Genomic DNA, 16,110 nt, shown 5'->3' with positions numbered 1-16,110 from the left:
ACTTAACAGATTTTCACCAAATTTTCACCACACACTGGTGTTAGGCCTTGGAAGACTCCATTAAATTTTAGAGGTGATCTGAATCTGGATTCTGGATTAGGATTTCACTTTGTAGACTTTTAAGGATTACGTCAAAACTACTTCACATATTCTACCCAAATTTGCAACACATATAGATATTAGGGCATGGAAGACTCCACAGAATTTTGGAGGTGATCTGTATCCTGGCTCAGGATTTGCTGGGAGTGATCCGGATCAATATGCAGGTTCTGTAGCAGAAAGATACAACAACACAATGTAAAACCAAGATCAGGAAGATACTATTTTGCTCCAGCTTGTGAATTAAATATCATCTTGCAAAATGTTTCCTATCATGAATTTGTCAATGTATTTCTCCTACACCTTTTCATAATGTTGTGCAGGAATTGGCCCACTGGTGTGGCGAGCATAATGGAAAACTATGTTGGTCCATGTATGACTCCAGAAAGATGAAAGCTTTTTAACATTATAGGCTTTGCTTTTATTGTAATTTTTCACTTCTAGTTGCTATATTGTAATATTTTGCATTGAATCACAGCTAGCAGACTCAGAATAGCAAGATTTACTGCTGCAGAAGCCTTGAGGCAGACATTTAATGACCAAAGTGAGGTGATCAGGATCTGCCTGCAAGGACAGCAGGTGGAGCTAATGTAAGACCTAGTGCTGGTCGCGCTAGAACTTGTGTGTGAGCCTGTGAAAGAACCAGAGGCCAAGAACTGCCCCCAGTAGGCCTACCAGGTGATCAGTCTGTAGGAAACAATAGACGTCCTGATCAGGACAACATTGACAGGCCATTCACAGGCAAAAATGAAACAATATCAAAAACAAATCATTCTCCTGTAGGTCGGCGTCTTCAGCAGCACATCATCAGACATCCAGTCTTTTTGCATTAAAAAACATAATTAACTGCATTATAACATTTTAAAATATCTGTCATAAATAAAGGAAGCAGCTTAGGTATGATAAACACAAATAGAGCCATTAAGAAAAAAAAATTCCAGTATAAAATGCAATGGGGTTATAAATGGCTCCACTCTGTCACTTCAGCAGCTTAAAGGTTAAGTGAAGTGTGAGTGGTGGATGGTGAAGTAGAAGAGGTTCTTATTTAATGTGGGTAGCCAACGAAAACATTTTAACATTATTAGCAATTTTTTTTTTCCAGAAAGGCCCACCATGCTCATCTCTCCACCTCCCCAGCACACCTGTTCAAAATGCCAGTTGGGAGCTTGACTCCGATCGAGAAGTGAACCCACACTGCAGGCATCACAGTCCAACATGCAAGCCATAACTACCACCTGGGAGCTGGCAGCCTGTGTTGGGTAAAATGGTCTATCTCATGGAACTGTAGTGGATGAGTGCCAAATTTAATTATTTTAAAGATATTAGTTCAATTTATGATCTTGCAGGAAAATCATGCTATCTGAAGTACCGACTAGTCAAAAATTAGTCAACTGGTTGGGTACTAGCTAGGCATAGTTGACGATTACGACTACTCAGTGCAACTCTAATATTTGCTCTGCCAACAACATTCCAAAGACAGAGGACAACATTTGTGCAGCAGCACCATTAAATGCACAAATTTTAGTGTTTCATGTTTGCTGCAGTTGTCCACATTGAACTAATAATAACTCTTGCTGAGTCATCCATTTAAATGTGTTTCTAGCTCACTTAAAAAGCAAATGAAAATGTTTGTTTTCAGCACTGTGTGCATTTCCGCTCAGCTTTGAAATGAGTGCTTGCAGCTATGATGATTTAACATTCAGAAGCTGCAGTAAGAACTGCACTACCAACAAAAGCCTCATTTACTTCATTAAAACTGGGATCTTAACTGAACAAATATTTGTTTTCATTTCTTTGTCATAGTAACACAGTGCATCTACGGGCAGCACAGTGGCTTAGTGGTTAGCACTGTTGCCTCACAGCAAGAAGGTCATGGGTTCGGCTCCCACCTGTGGAGTTTGCGTGTTCTCCCTGTGTTTGTGTGGGTTTCCTTCAGGTGCTCCCACATCTAAAGACGTGCAGGTTAGGTGAATTGGAAACTTCATAACTGTCTCCGTCTCAATGGGACTAACCTGGTTAACAGTGGCAGCGCCAAGGGGGGGGGCTTGGGGTGGCTTAAGCTCCTCCAATAATGAGCCAAGCCCCCCTCAGCTCCCCCAATAATTCTGCCAATAATGTGAATAGCGACTGACATATTTGTGGATCTCAACTGCAGTTTTGTGCTGAGAATGTCTCAATATTGCATAACTGAGTAAAGTGATGAATGTGTGTGTTTGGTGATCCACCAATGCTGAATCACCCTTCACAAACAGAATTTTCAGTTTTGCAAATAAACATCTATTTGTAAAAACCCACACACAAGTTACAAATCAGAAATTTGTGTTTGTGGATCACAAAGCACGTGTACAAATCAAAGGATATTTGGGCTAGATTGTATACAGACTTCATAAAGAATCACTTTTTGGTATATTGTTTACAACTAAGTTTCTCTGGCTATATCTTTTACTTACTTTTACTGAATGGTTATGACCTCGGTGTTAAATAGGCAATAAATCTTTGATATAGACGATTTGCGTAAAGTTGATTCCATGCATTGTCTTGAGCACCATTTCAATGGATTCAGTTTGTATACCTATGTGCAAGTTTACTGAACTTGCAATCATTTTAAGCAATGTGTGTGTGCATTGATACATTTTAGAGGCGCACGGGTGACTAAAACATATACCTTGGTATTTATAAAGCAATTTACTATATATTGTTCATTTCGACGACATTTTGTGGAGCCCCTCCAACTTTTACCCCAGCCCCCCCCTAACAAAAAATTTCTTGGCGCCACCACTGCTCGTTAAATTAATATTGATGTTTCTGAAGTATGCAGAGATCACTGCCTTTTAATATTATAATATATATATTATATTATAAATATAATATTTATTTATTTATTTATTTTGCATAATTAGTTTAATTTAAAAAAAGAGCATTATCTCTGTTGTTTTGTCTTATTATTATTTAACATACCAATTTATATTTAAAAACACAGCAGTCATGTTTTGGTCTAGTAGTGGTTAAGCATTGTTTTGGTCTAGTGGTTAAGCGTTGGGGTTGAGACAAGAGGATCCTCGGTTCAAATCCCAGCCTGACCAGAAAATCACTAAGGGCCCTTCAGCAAGTTCCTGGTGTGTAGTGGGCCCCTGGCATGGCAGCAGCCTAACAGCGGGATGAATGTGAGGCATTATTTGTAAAGCGCTTTGAGCGTCTGATGCAGATGGAAAAGCACTATATAAATTCAGTCCATTCACCATTTGAGTAAAAAGAAAAGCGAAGAAAATAATCTTTTCAGACGAAGGAGAAAAAAAAAATTTCTCCTTCGAGCCGGATTCGAACCAGCGACCTAAGGATGTCTATGTTTCCACTACAGTCCTCCGCTCTACCAACTGAGCTATCGAAGGAAATCTACAAAAATGATGAGACATGGGGCTTTTCTGACTCATACAAACCCGGTGGCAGTGATACATTTTATTTTGTAATTAAAGGAATACTGTATCGTTTTGTTTCTTACTGCGAAATTCTTTCTACCTCTCCACCACAAAGTTCTGCCTAAACGACTTAACGTCGCCATATTACGACGGTACAACACACCAACCACTGCCTTTAATAATAATAATAATAATAATAATAATAATAATAATAATAATAAAGTAATAATAGTCAACCACTTTACTTTTGAACATTTGGTTCGATTTCACAGTTTAATACTATTTTACGTTTGTATTTTGGTATTTGAGAAGGTAAAGACTTCGCCGTTCTGTTAACGTCCGTGTCCACCCAAACGTTCGTATGTAGCAAAAGTGAAATGACCGTGGAAATGTGCGGTGCGCCAGCCACGCAAAAATCACTGCTGGCGTACGCAAGACACGGACATGTGACGATAGGACGATGGGCGCGGGTACACGTCACATGCGCTCGGGTTGCATTGATTATCTGTTGAAAGATTCGGGTTTTTAATGACTTCCTGGACTCAGCCATCAGAAGTGTATCTGTATGCAGAGAAGGAGTTAACTTGTAGAGACATTCACTTATCTCAACAGTGACATAGATGTGTCTGGATCCTTGGCCTTCGAGATAAAGAGCCGATGTCAATACTTTTGTAGACCAATGAGGTACCTGTTTTGCTGTATGGTTGTGAGACTTGGACGCTAACCAGTGACCTGAGGCCACAACTGGATGTCTTTGGTACCAAGGGTCTTCGAAAGATCCTTGGATACTGCTGGAAAGACTTTGTATCAAAGGAGGAGTTACTGAGAGACTAACATGAGGAGTATCACTTTTTGACATGGCCAGTTTTGACATTTTGGCCATGTGGCCTGTTTCTCTGTACATGATCCAACACGCAGGTGCCTGAGTGTTGAGGACCCCAGTAGCTGGAGAAGGCCAAGGGGATGTCAACATTTCACCTTGCTGTGGCATATACTGTAGATGGTTATTTTAGAGGTGTAGGAATGGGCTGGTTGTTTGCCTGGGTGGTTGCCTTCCAGGACCCCGGGGCAGTTCCGTGGTGTTGCGAATGTGGCGAAACACAGCACCAGCACATGCTCTGAGACTTGACCTGACTTAAACAGATTAGGGTTTGATGCAGATCCAGAATCATTTTCATAATTGCTTTAATATAATTTCTGAATGATTTTCATATTATGTAACTGTCCTCCATCCCTGCCTCCCTAAAATGTCATCTTCCAGAACCCTGTGATTAGTCGCAAATCTTTACAAGCAGTTACCTGTCTGTCTTTAGTTTATGTTGTGGCCATTTTGGATGTTAAAATACACCAAGATGGCCCAAATTAGGAGGTTCACTGGTCCTCACCTCAATCTATCAGAACCCAAAATTTCAGAAATGAACATACGCTAATTTTTTGCAGTTAATTACAGAAATTTTGCAGACCCACTGACTGATCCCCATTAATCCTGTGCTTGCCCTCCTGATCACAACAAATAAATAATATACTCCAACCAGCTGTTCAGTTACAGCTTTTATTAGGATGTGAAATATCTTCATAATTAAAGCTCATATTCATTATTATAAAATTAAAGGATCAATAAATGGAATAGTTTTGACTGTGCTGAATGCTTTGTCTCCAAAGTAAAGGTCAAACAAGGTCAACATCCTTTGAATTCTATGACATGTGACATATGTTACCCTGTAACATGATAACTAAGCATGACAGGTGGTGCAAACTATTCCGTTTTAGAACCCTATTAACCCAAACAATAATTTGCATTTTTTTTTTTTTTTACTGAAATTGGAGCAACTTTAATATTTGACCCCTGTACAAACTGAAATTGACCTTTGTCACCATTTTTGCTGTCATAGATAGTCCAAAGTATACCTTTTTTGGAATCGTTATGATCAGACAAGTAATGTGATATAGTTTTCAACATGATTGGAGCATTTTTAAAGTTTGACCTCTGTGTAATTTTTCATTGATTCCTACCTGGCTACAGCTACCACCCTGGGATGGCTATCATACGTTTTTGTGTAGGCCATGATACACTGAGGCTGGATTATAAGTGTCGTTTTTTTCCTCTTAAGTGGTACCGAAAACCTGCTTGGCCAATGGACTATTACAGAAAATAAACCATGCAAACGATGGAACTGGATTAGAATGGGAATAACCCCCTCGTGTCCGAAGATTTTTGGACGTTAATGCCGGATTACGATCGCAAATATCTGTTTTACCTTAAAACTCAATTTGCGACCATAAAATCTAGCATTAACATCTGCAAATCATCAGACACAACAGAGTTATTCCCGAAATATGTTTCTGTACTGACTCATTATTCACTAAGAGATCTATAGGTTGTCTATGAGGTGGCTCTGAAAGAATAAAATACAAGATTAGTTAAAGTGTTTTCCACAACCCAGTCTCACAAGTTTTTTTTTGTGCTCCCATCACGAAAATGTGACTCATTTTGTGACTGTTTTTTAAAATCTTACTATTACTAACCCTAACCATTCCCCTCCCCCTAACCATAACCATAACCTTCAGACCCCCTGCATTTAATTTCGTGCCCCCGTCACGGAATGTATTCGAATGAATTCGTGTTCCCATTACAAAAATTTGGCACTGTTCGTGACAATATCACGAACCAATAGATGAATGTATATTTCGTGAAGCTGAATCACGACATGCCGTGAGATATGATGTAGGTTTTCCACTATAGGTCCTGAAGGCGAGCTCTTGTAAAACATACTGGGCTTTTCCGCAGTGAAGCCCGCCATCTAGTGGCAGCTATAGCACAGTATGACGTTGTAATTATCGCCCACGACGGCTAATGTTATTATAGAAAAGAATAATTATTTTGTATTTAAATCCTAATTTGACCAATAATATTGTTTTGTGGGTATGTATGTTTCAGTAACTACGGATTATATGGAATTAAACGATATTTGCTACTTTAACAACACCGACAAAATAAAAACACACATTTAGTAGAGGAGACTCACTCACTGATTTAGGAGCTTAATGTTCTACAGTTTGGCCCATTATTATAACCAAGTAGACGATTGTACGGTCGTGTCAAATCCACCCCCCCCCCCTTTTTTTTTTTTTTTTTGTTTTTTTTGATCCCACAGGATCGGACGCTGTCATTGTAAGTGTTACTTTCCACCGCAAGATGGTGCTACATACATGCCTCAATACTGACGTTTGATAGGCGCCTAATACAGAAGGACACTGCATCATAAAATTCTATCAGTTTATATTAACTGATTTATTTAAAATAATAATAATAATTTGAAATAAGAATGTATAAGCACAGCAAGAAGAACTCTCAATATTAAGAGAGTTGTACCAAATCTAACTGGAAAACAATTATTATTAATTAGATAATAATAATAATAATAATAATAATAATAATAATTCTATAATTATTAGAAAATGTGCAGTCATTATACCACGTGAAATATTATCAAACATTAATTAGCTTGATAGGATTGTCTTCCTATTGTGGTATGATCTATGTATGAATGTAAGCCCCATGAACATGGAATATTACAGCAAAGATCACAGAGATGCTGTGTGGTCAATGAAGCCAGTGATAATTACTCCAGTGTTGTCAGAGAGTAGCAGATAAATCAATTAGGCGCATCACAGCGGAGAACAATCCCTCTCCAGAGACTTCTCAATGAGATTGGAACCAGGGGGAATGGGGCAAACTAGTTCTCCAGAGCACTACCTGTGACCCCAAGGACGTACTATGATCATGTTTTCTTTGCAGAATTCCTGATGGAAATGACAGCAGAGCTTAAAAACAAACAAACAAAACTAAGGCATGAAAACTAATGCACCTGCAATTTGAGTCCCGTATGTGTAAAGTGGGTTGCGCACACATGACAGCCCATTGACATAGTCATACATCAGATGGAACAGGTTTAGAGATGACTGCCAACAACAGGTTTGTAAACTCTGAATGCAGCAACAATAGACCCACATGGATCTGAGCTACCTGATCTACCTGTTGGCAAGCATCAACTGCAACAAATGGTTGTCTTTTCAGTTTCCAGCTGAGGAAACAAGTGTTTATCCAGTTGAGTGTACTACAAAGGTTGCAGTGAAGGTATTCCACAATCTCAAAATAGATTTAAAGTTTTATCATTACTGTATTAGGTAAATTAAAATATTCCCCCAACCATAACTTCTGTTAATGCATGGGTACATGTGAAGACTAGTTTAGTATTTTTCTGGACTCCAGTGGCCACTTGCATTTCATGAAAGTGTACAAAAAAAAAAAAAAAAAAAAAAAAAAAAACTGATGCATGGATGTGTTTTATTTGAGTTGGGACTACATATATTTATTAGATGGAAATCCTGCCTATAATTGAATTGAGTTCATCCAGTGAGTCATTTTTTGAGTGTATACATTAAACATTCTTTACAAAAAAGACTTTACACTCTTTTGGTATGACTAAATTGACTATATGAGAATGAATGGTTGTGTAGAGGCTTGTAATAGACCGTTGGATTGATATTTGGATATTCACCAGTTTCTTATTTCCGTCACTGTTGAAAACAGAGTAAGGGTGCATTCCTGAAAGGTTTTCAGCCACAATATATTTCTGAGAGCAATCACAAATTGTAGATCTTGGATCACAGATCTCCAACAGCTCTAGATGAAAATTTTGATCTGGATTATTTCAAACATGTTCGAATCACATGTATGTGTCTGTCGGTCTGTCCAAAGCTAGAGCTCAGTCATCACTGATTAGATATCTTTCATATTTGAGTTGATTTAATACCAAACTCTGGTCCAATGTCAGTTGTACCAACATCTGGATACATTCCATTGAAATTTTTAGTGACAGAAAACAGAATTTTTCAGCATTTGGCAAAGATTTCAGCAGCCATTTCGTGAAATTATTTACTGTTTTGTGTTCCATATTTGTGTGCATAGTTCGCTGTCACAGTTGACATTGTAATATAACAATTTTAAAGCCTTTATAGATGTAGGTAAGTAAGATGGATATAAAATGTTTTATTTTTGCACTAATTTTGTTGGGCATTTAGTGACAACCTACTGGTTGTGTGAAAACTATGATGTGTAGCAAGCCTTACTGGGTGTTTAATACAAACAGAGGGGTATATGAATCACATTGGACTAATCTGACTAATATCACAATTAGGAATATCAGAAAGAAAACCAATATGGTTCAGTGAGCTTTTTAAATCATTCTATGATCTGATCCTGCATCCAGATGATCTTAAAAAAGTGAGTAGTTAGAGGAATAGTTTAGGACCAGTAAGACTTTTGGCCATATTGCCATTGTTTAACATAACAATTTAGTAAAATCCTTGTTTACATGAGTTTAAATGGTAATATTGCAGCAGTGGGACATGTCTGGGCTTGTTCGGGCAGGCACATGTAATCTAGGCCTTTTGTTTGAATGAAATTTATGACACCTTGTTCCTAATTACAGGGTTCTGGTGGTCACAAAGACAACTATTGCTAGTTCACTTATAATAACGAAGACACACATACTCAAAGTCAGGGCGCCAATTATTTCCAAGACAGGGCTAAGTCAGGGGGGGTATAAGAGTTTTATTTTTAACTTCAGCAGTTTGAAAATTTAAGTAAACTCACAGTAATATCATACTTCAGTGAGCTATTCTATTGACCATTTGCAGTGGCTGTACTACATTTTGTCTGTGTGTGTGTGTGTGTGTGTGTGTGTGTGTGTGTGTGTGTGTGTGTGTGTGTGTGTGTGTGTGTGTGTGTGTGTGTGTGTGTATACACTTGTATATTAATGATGGAGGAGGATCTTGATTATGCCTTCACTGAGACTGAGACTCACTGTCACCATGGAGCATGGACATTGTGCACTGGCAACAGGGAATTATTTTGCCTACACTTCACATCACATGCCCACAATTCTGTGTGCAACAAACGCTCTCCATATTGAAAAGGTGGCAACAACTGGATTTGTCATGGAAACACTTTGTGATCTGACAGGAATATGCAACCTGGATGTTCACATTTATGTGCCACTACTGCAGTGCCAAGGAGCAGAGCATTGACCAGATCATATACAGTGCCCTCAAAAACTATTGGAATTCTTGGTATTTCACACTTTTTTATTTGTTTATGCCACATCAAAAACAAAAAATAGAAAATAAAAAAATTCTAAAATTGTCTTCCTTAGACTCAAACTGAAAGCAAATCTCTACAACTTGATATACATTAGTTAAAAATATAAAAGCCAAGATGATGGGTTGCATAAGTAATGGAACGCTTTGGTATAGCACCTGTAAATAACTGGTTTATTGCCAGTTTTCTTTAGACAAGTCAGGGGATGGAAACATGAACATTTCCAAGTCACTGAATATGTCTTGGACTTTATTCACATCAATTATGAAGAAATACAAACAGCATGGCACTTGATGGTAAATCTGTATGGAGTAGACAGTTCTCAAAAACTGAGTGACTGTGACTGTGCAAGAAGGAGAAGAGTGAGGAAAGCCATCAAGACTCCCCAGAAGAAGTTATAGGCTTCTGTAGCTGTGATTGGAGAAATTGTGCATAGTGCATGTTTGCATTTTGTATCCCCATGTATACAGCTTTATGCTGAAATGGCATAGAGGAGGATTTTCTTTTACAAAAACATTGAATCTAGGCTTGAACTTTCAGGTCTTCTTTTTAAGAAAATCCTCCTCTATAGACTGCGTATAGAGAAGCAAACACTAGTAAGTTCCTTCAGCTGGTCCCTTGTTTTGCACTCAGGGTCCAACAGCAAATCCAAGGTGGATCTGCATGTCAAATTTGCAGAGATTTTACACCAGATGCCTTTCCTGACACAACTCCATATTACATGGAGAAATGTGGCAGGGGCGGGGCTTGAGCCAGGAACCTTCTACACTGAAACCAAGTGCACTAACCACTTGGACATCCAGTAGAGGTGGGCGATACTGGGAATTTTGGTATTGATCCGATACCAAGTAAATACAGGCCCAGTATCGCCGATATCAATACCAGTACCGATACTTTTTCATATTTAAGCTTCATAGATCCAAAGGATCGAAAAGGCCTAGGATAGCATTTCGCCAAACATTGTACGTGACAAAATACTTTATTATCACAATCAACATTTTTGTTTAAAAAATATCAACACAACTTAAAACAAAATCTCCTGAGGTGGAGGGCGGACAAACCACAATATAAGGGTGCGCTCTTACAGAGAGTAGACTTTGATGAATTTGTGTGTGCAGCAGTCAGTGCATGCTGGAGAGAAAAAAAGCTTGAGTATCGATCTTTTTACACGAGGATCGTTCAATATCAATACCAGCGTTGGTATCAATATTATCGATATTAGGATCGATCCACCCAACTCTAACATCCAGCTGTGCTGCATGATGCGAAAGGTGGAGTAAGTATGTCCCTTTTAGCTTGCTGTATCAGCATGGCGGTGCAACATGGCTGCCTCCATGAGGGGACCCGCTTTCATTTAGACATGAATGTAACATTATAAAAACACATCAATTCAGTATGTTGATAATTATACATGGATGAACTGACGCTATATTCTGTTTCTGCCAATAAACGCCTCTAATTCCTACACCCTGCAGCTTTAAATATTTTTTCCCTTTAATCTGCGTTGCATCTGTCACTGACAGATAAAATCTCCAAACTGTCTGTAGACATGCCTCAAGTAACAAAGCCTCATGAATGTGGAGCAAACTGCCTCTTCAGACTGTCGGAGCTTCAATAATGCCTAGCATAAATTTCAAACTCTCCGTGAGTCTCAGTTCCTAAGCAGTATGAGTCATGAGAGGAAGGTAATCACAGGCAATGATGTGGACCGCCGCAGGGCAAGCCCCGTCGTGGAGGAATACCCTTGAGAAAGTCCACGCCGTCTGAAAACGACTGCTCATCTAAGGCTTGGAATCGCCCTGACTCGACAACCAATCCCCTAGCTCCGCTTATAAAGCCTAAGCGCTTTTATCCAATCAGCTTAGCGGTTACATCTTCTGTCTCATCGCCATTGGCGGAGTTGACACAGAGGGAGTTTTTTTTTGCGCGCTCCAACAGCACCATCTCTGGCAGGTGGTGTGCGCTTTTAAAACCGTGCGGTAGTGCTAACGTTTAGGTAGGTAGTTGTAGGCATTTGGAAGCATTTTTTGGTTATTTTTCTGACTGTTTTTTTTTGTCTTTTTTAAGCATTTGGCTTAGCTTTATGATTATTTTTATTATTATTTTTGGTGTGCCGCGCCGTTCCGCCCGTGTGAAGCCCAGCGGAGCCGCAGTGAGTGAGATATATAACGTCGGGATTCCCCCTCTGTCTCAGTCTCTCTCACACCGACACTTTGTGCTTTTCAGCGCTGCATTAAACATCATGCAGCCGGTGAAAAAGGACGGAAAAGCCCTACGTGTTGATTATATTTCTGTGCCGGCGTGAGTCCGAGCACACAGCCTCTCTTGGACCCGCCGGTGCCGCAGACAACATGAGACGTTGAGGACGTATATACATTTTTTTTTTTAAATTCGATTTTTTTTTTTACATTTTATTTTTATTTTATTATTTTATTATTTATTTTTTGGGGGGAGGGGGGTGGTCGTGCCTTTTGTTTTCTTTGCGGGGAATGCGGATCCGTAAACGCCGCGGAACACAAATTCAACGGACGTTTCTCTTTTTTTTTTCCTTCTTTTTTTCTGCTTTGAAAATGAGGAAGCGTTTTGATGAAGACCCAGAAAATGGCAAGAAAAAGGTCTCGTCGTTCGTGGGCCCGGATTTGAGTAAAATGAGAAGGAAAGGAGTGTGATTTCCCCCCCCCCCCCCCACACACACACACACACACATATATATATATATATATATATATATATATATATATATATATATATAATTTTTTTTTCCCGTCTTCGACACAAAAGGAGGTAAAAACTGAGGCTCTGGACAAGTTTGGAATGGCTCATGATGAACAGAAATAGTTTCAAACTCGATTCTAGAGCCTTTTCCACTGTACTGACAGATTTTGTTTTTGGGCTTTGACATTGCATCTGTTTGTTTTCCTTTTGATTTTTTTTATATTTTTGATCCGGATCAAGCCCTGACTGTTCAATGGAAGTATGTTATCAGCTGCCGGTTTTGCCTCTGGACAGGCCGGTTCCTAAGCACGTCCTCAGCCGGAGGGGAGCCATTAGTTTCAGCTCCAGCTCGTCTCTGTTCGGGGCTCCTGATCCAAGGCAGCTGTCACAGGTAAAAATCATATGGAAAAAGAAAATCTTCATTCTTATCTCATCACATATGGGTATGATGGGTCACACAGGCCTGAACATCAGCAGGTTGTTTTTTTATTTTTTAAACAAATGTATGAATAATCTGCAGGAATCTTGCAGGTGGTTGTTGCATATCTAGGCCCTAATGTGCACATTATCTGTCAGAAGTAAAACCTACACTTTACAGTCATCATACATACGTTTCCCCACAGATACAGGCTTACTTTAGTGTGCACGAACAGTGATTCCTCAGGTTGGTATACCTGTTCATTTTTCAGGAGGAAAGTGCCACCCTCTTATTTAAGTTATGGTAACATCTTTTGATGCAACACTAGAAACAAATCATTGAGTCCTGGTGGAGTCTCCCTTCATACCATCATGCATTTGGAAACTGTTTGACACTTATATGACAATTATGTGTTGGTAGTGTCGTTAATTTCTTATCAGTCAATCAGTCATACCATCATGCAGGAGTTACGATCTGTTGAATGTGGTATACGAAGTAATTGTCCTTACTTAACAGGTATTATAGGGGAATTTTTTTAAACAACCCCTAGTCGTAGGCGTATTTGAATAAGACGCTTAATCTGCATTGTTCCAGTCTACCCAGCTGTAAATGGGTACCGACCTTAGCTAGCCAAGTAACCAGCTATGGAATGGCAGCTGTAGCTTCTCGTCCACTTCATGCTGAAGTTGGATATCCGGGACATTGGTCATGTGACCTGCATAGCAGTTTTTTTTTTGTAAGTGAAAACACAGCAAACTTTGTAGCAGTTTTGTAGCAGATCAAGTGATATTGGAGTTGTGTCGCTGGCTGTACAGCCAATTAAATACAAAATTAGGCCCTAAAGCAATTGACTACATTTTTCTGCTGAGCACAAAGTAACACTGTCATCTGATTTTAATAACTCCCTTCACATTTAATCAGTAAGATGCTGTCACTCATAAAACAATAGTGCAAGTTTGACCAGTTCAGTTCGGATTTCGGGCTTTCACTAAGGGCTCCTTCACACATAATGCAAAGTTTAGATGAAGTGCACACTTAGTGCTCATGATGCAGGAATCTTGTCCAAACCGTGTAATGTCGTCCATGCCTCCAACGCCTCGTACACCTGTTGCTACAACTATTTGCGCACACAAGTGCCTGAAAGAAAAAGTCTGCACCGTGCGAACCCATCACACCCTCTCGCGGCAGGTGCCGGCCAAATTACAGGTGACATGCATGAACATCTAACACCGCTCGCATGGCACTTAGAAAATGTGTTGCCAGTCGCACTCTTGGCACGACAACAGACTCAAGACAATCACTTTAGCACTTACAGAGACATTTGTCTAAGTCCCACACGAGTGTGGTTTTGGTGTGTGCACTGAGATGACAGGAGGTGCGTCCTCCCATTGAAGCGGTTGTGGAAATCTGTGGATCTGGACATTCCAGGTGGACACCACGTACTGTGTTTGGACGGACATGGACAAAAACTGCCCACTGTGACTGGCGTGTCTGTTTGCTGTTATCAAGTGGACCTAAATAAAAACATATATCACTGTGGCGACGTGCTGCAGCGAACAAGCATGCACACAGCGCGCACATGGACAGGCTGCTCCAAGGTTGAAATGGACCGTCAGATCAGAACACGCAGCAGGTGATCTCACTGTCACGTCACCCACGTGAGCTTTGTTCCACATGATACGGTGTCCTGGGGTGCGTCGTCTGCAAGGTGTGCGTGTGGCCGGTTGGACACGCGCCAGCAGATGTGGACATGAATGAGACACGTGAACTGCTTCTCATTCATGTCATTTCATGACTGTATGTCTGTGACCATGGGTCATCTACAGAGGAACAGATGGATCATATTTGTATTGCTCGCTTGATAAATGCTGTGATCGCTCTCTCGTCTTTTTATTATGAAATAATGCTGAATTTTTGTGTAAACGATTGTTGTACAAAAGCTTCAGATATCTGTCGCTGAGATAGATGATGACTAGAGTGCAGTTTTAAGCAGAAATGAGGCGATAATTGGTGAATTGCTGTGACGCTCTGAAATGGCGCATGTACAATGGTAGTGCAGTGAAGGTAGGGTGGACCGATTTTTAGGGGGAACCGTTCGGTCGGCGACACCGGATCTTTAATCAGAAGCAGCAGGTCCACAATTTATTAATCAACGTCCGTCAAAGCCATTTAAAAAATGTCAGTCATAACTCGCCTTTCTGCTGATTAAAGTCGTTAACCGGGACTTGTGTGTTGTTCCGGGCAAAAAATGAGAATCATGCGCCATTTCACACCGGACAGTTTTTATTTGTTCCTCGTTAACGTGCCTTTTTCCACTGGGGTGGCCCATGATGATTTTCTGGCGTGGATATCTTCCACTTTGCTGGCTTGTAAACTGAAGTTATGTTCCCTCGTGTAAAGGAAAGATGATAATATCCTCTGTGTGTTGTTGTGGGACTTGACTAATTAACCTCCTTCAAGCCTCTCTGTTCAACTTTCTCTTGCTGCTCTTCTGGTCAGGTTCCGAATGTCCAGGTGCTCGCTTGCTTCGCGCTGTCTGCTGGAGCATGTTTGAAGCACGGCTACTTTTAGAAAATCACTAATAAATACAGACACTCTTACTACGAGAAAACAACAGTAACGTGATCGTGATGTCACGCCGTTTGCGAACTCCTCACCAACAAAATTATCCTGGTACTGATAGCTCATTTTACACGCTAAAATCATCCATTTTTCATCTGAAAGCATTTGTGCAACACACACTTTGACCAACAGGGAAATGGTGTCGCTGTTGTTATGACAATCACGCAACAATGACATAAGGCCATCTTCCTCCATTCCGTACTCTTAATGTTTCCCATAATCCCCCTAGCGGCCCCCGCGCATCCCAGAATGCACCGCAGTGCCTGCAGAGTTACGGCATCTCACAGCGCACGTAAACAATGGCTAGCGAGGATGTGGACGGCCTTGATCCAGCAAGTTCACAGGTGATTGTGATGCTGACACGTTCTCCCAAGTTGAGACGGTTATCTAGAGGAGGTGTAGCACCTGTGATGAACTTCTGCTGTGCCCTGATGTTGTCTTGTTGTCCACACATCACAAGGTTTGTTTACATTGTGCCCTGAACTGGAACTCCGCTGAAACTGACCTCTCGTGTTAGTCACAGGCCACGAAGAGACGCAACATTCACAACTGCAAAACAGCGAATGGAATCTGGGGATAAGCACTGGCCCCAGCGGGTGTCACTGCCTGCGTAGGACTGGCTTTTTGTTTTCTAGTCATATTAAAACATGGCTTTGAAACACTGATGCCAATACCTT

General features: G+C 40.3%; 1 protein-coding gene and 1 non-coding gene across 2 annotated transcripts in view; one reads left to right on the top strand and one right to left on the bottom strand.

The window, feature by feature from the left end:
- Window positions 1–3,402: 3,402 nt before the first annotated feature.
- Window positions 3,403–3,488, bottom strand: trnay-gua. The gene is given in 2 exon segments: window positions 3,403–3,438; window positions 3,452–3,488. It is a non-coding gene; the product is annotated as a tRNA-Tyr (tRNA).
- Window positions 3,489–12,448: 8,960 nt separating this feature from the next.
- The window catches only part of pde7a (phosphodiesterase 7A), an 83,983-nt gene continuing 80,321 nt past the window's right edge, over window positions 12,449–16,110 (top strand). The window contains 1 exon segment of the mRNA XM_034169656.1: window positions 12,449–12,784. Coding sequence (XP_034025547.1) covers window positions 12,647–12,784 — 138 coding nt within the window. The 5' untranslated portion in view covers window positions 12,449–12,646.

Source organism: Thalassophryne amazonica, chromosome 1, assembly GCF_902500255.1.
Source record: "Thalassophryne amazonica chromosome 1, fThaAma1.1, whole genome shotgun sequence".
In the NCBI taxonomy this organism is placed as follows: domain Eukaryota; kingdom Metazoa; phylum Chordata; class Actinopteri; order Batrachoidiformes; family Batrachoididae; genus Thalassophryne; species Thalassophryne amazonica.
Note: the sequence above shows the minus strand (reverse complement) of the source record. Positions and strands in the feature narration are given on the sequence as shown.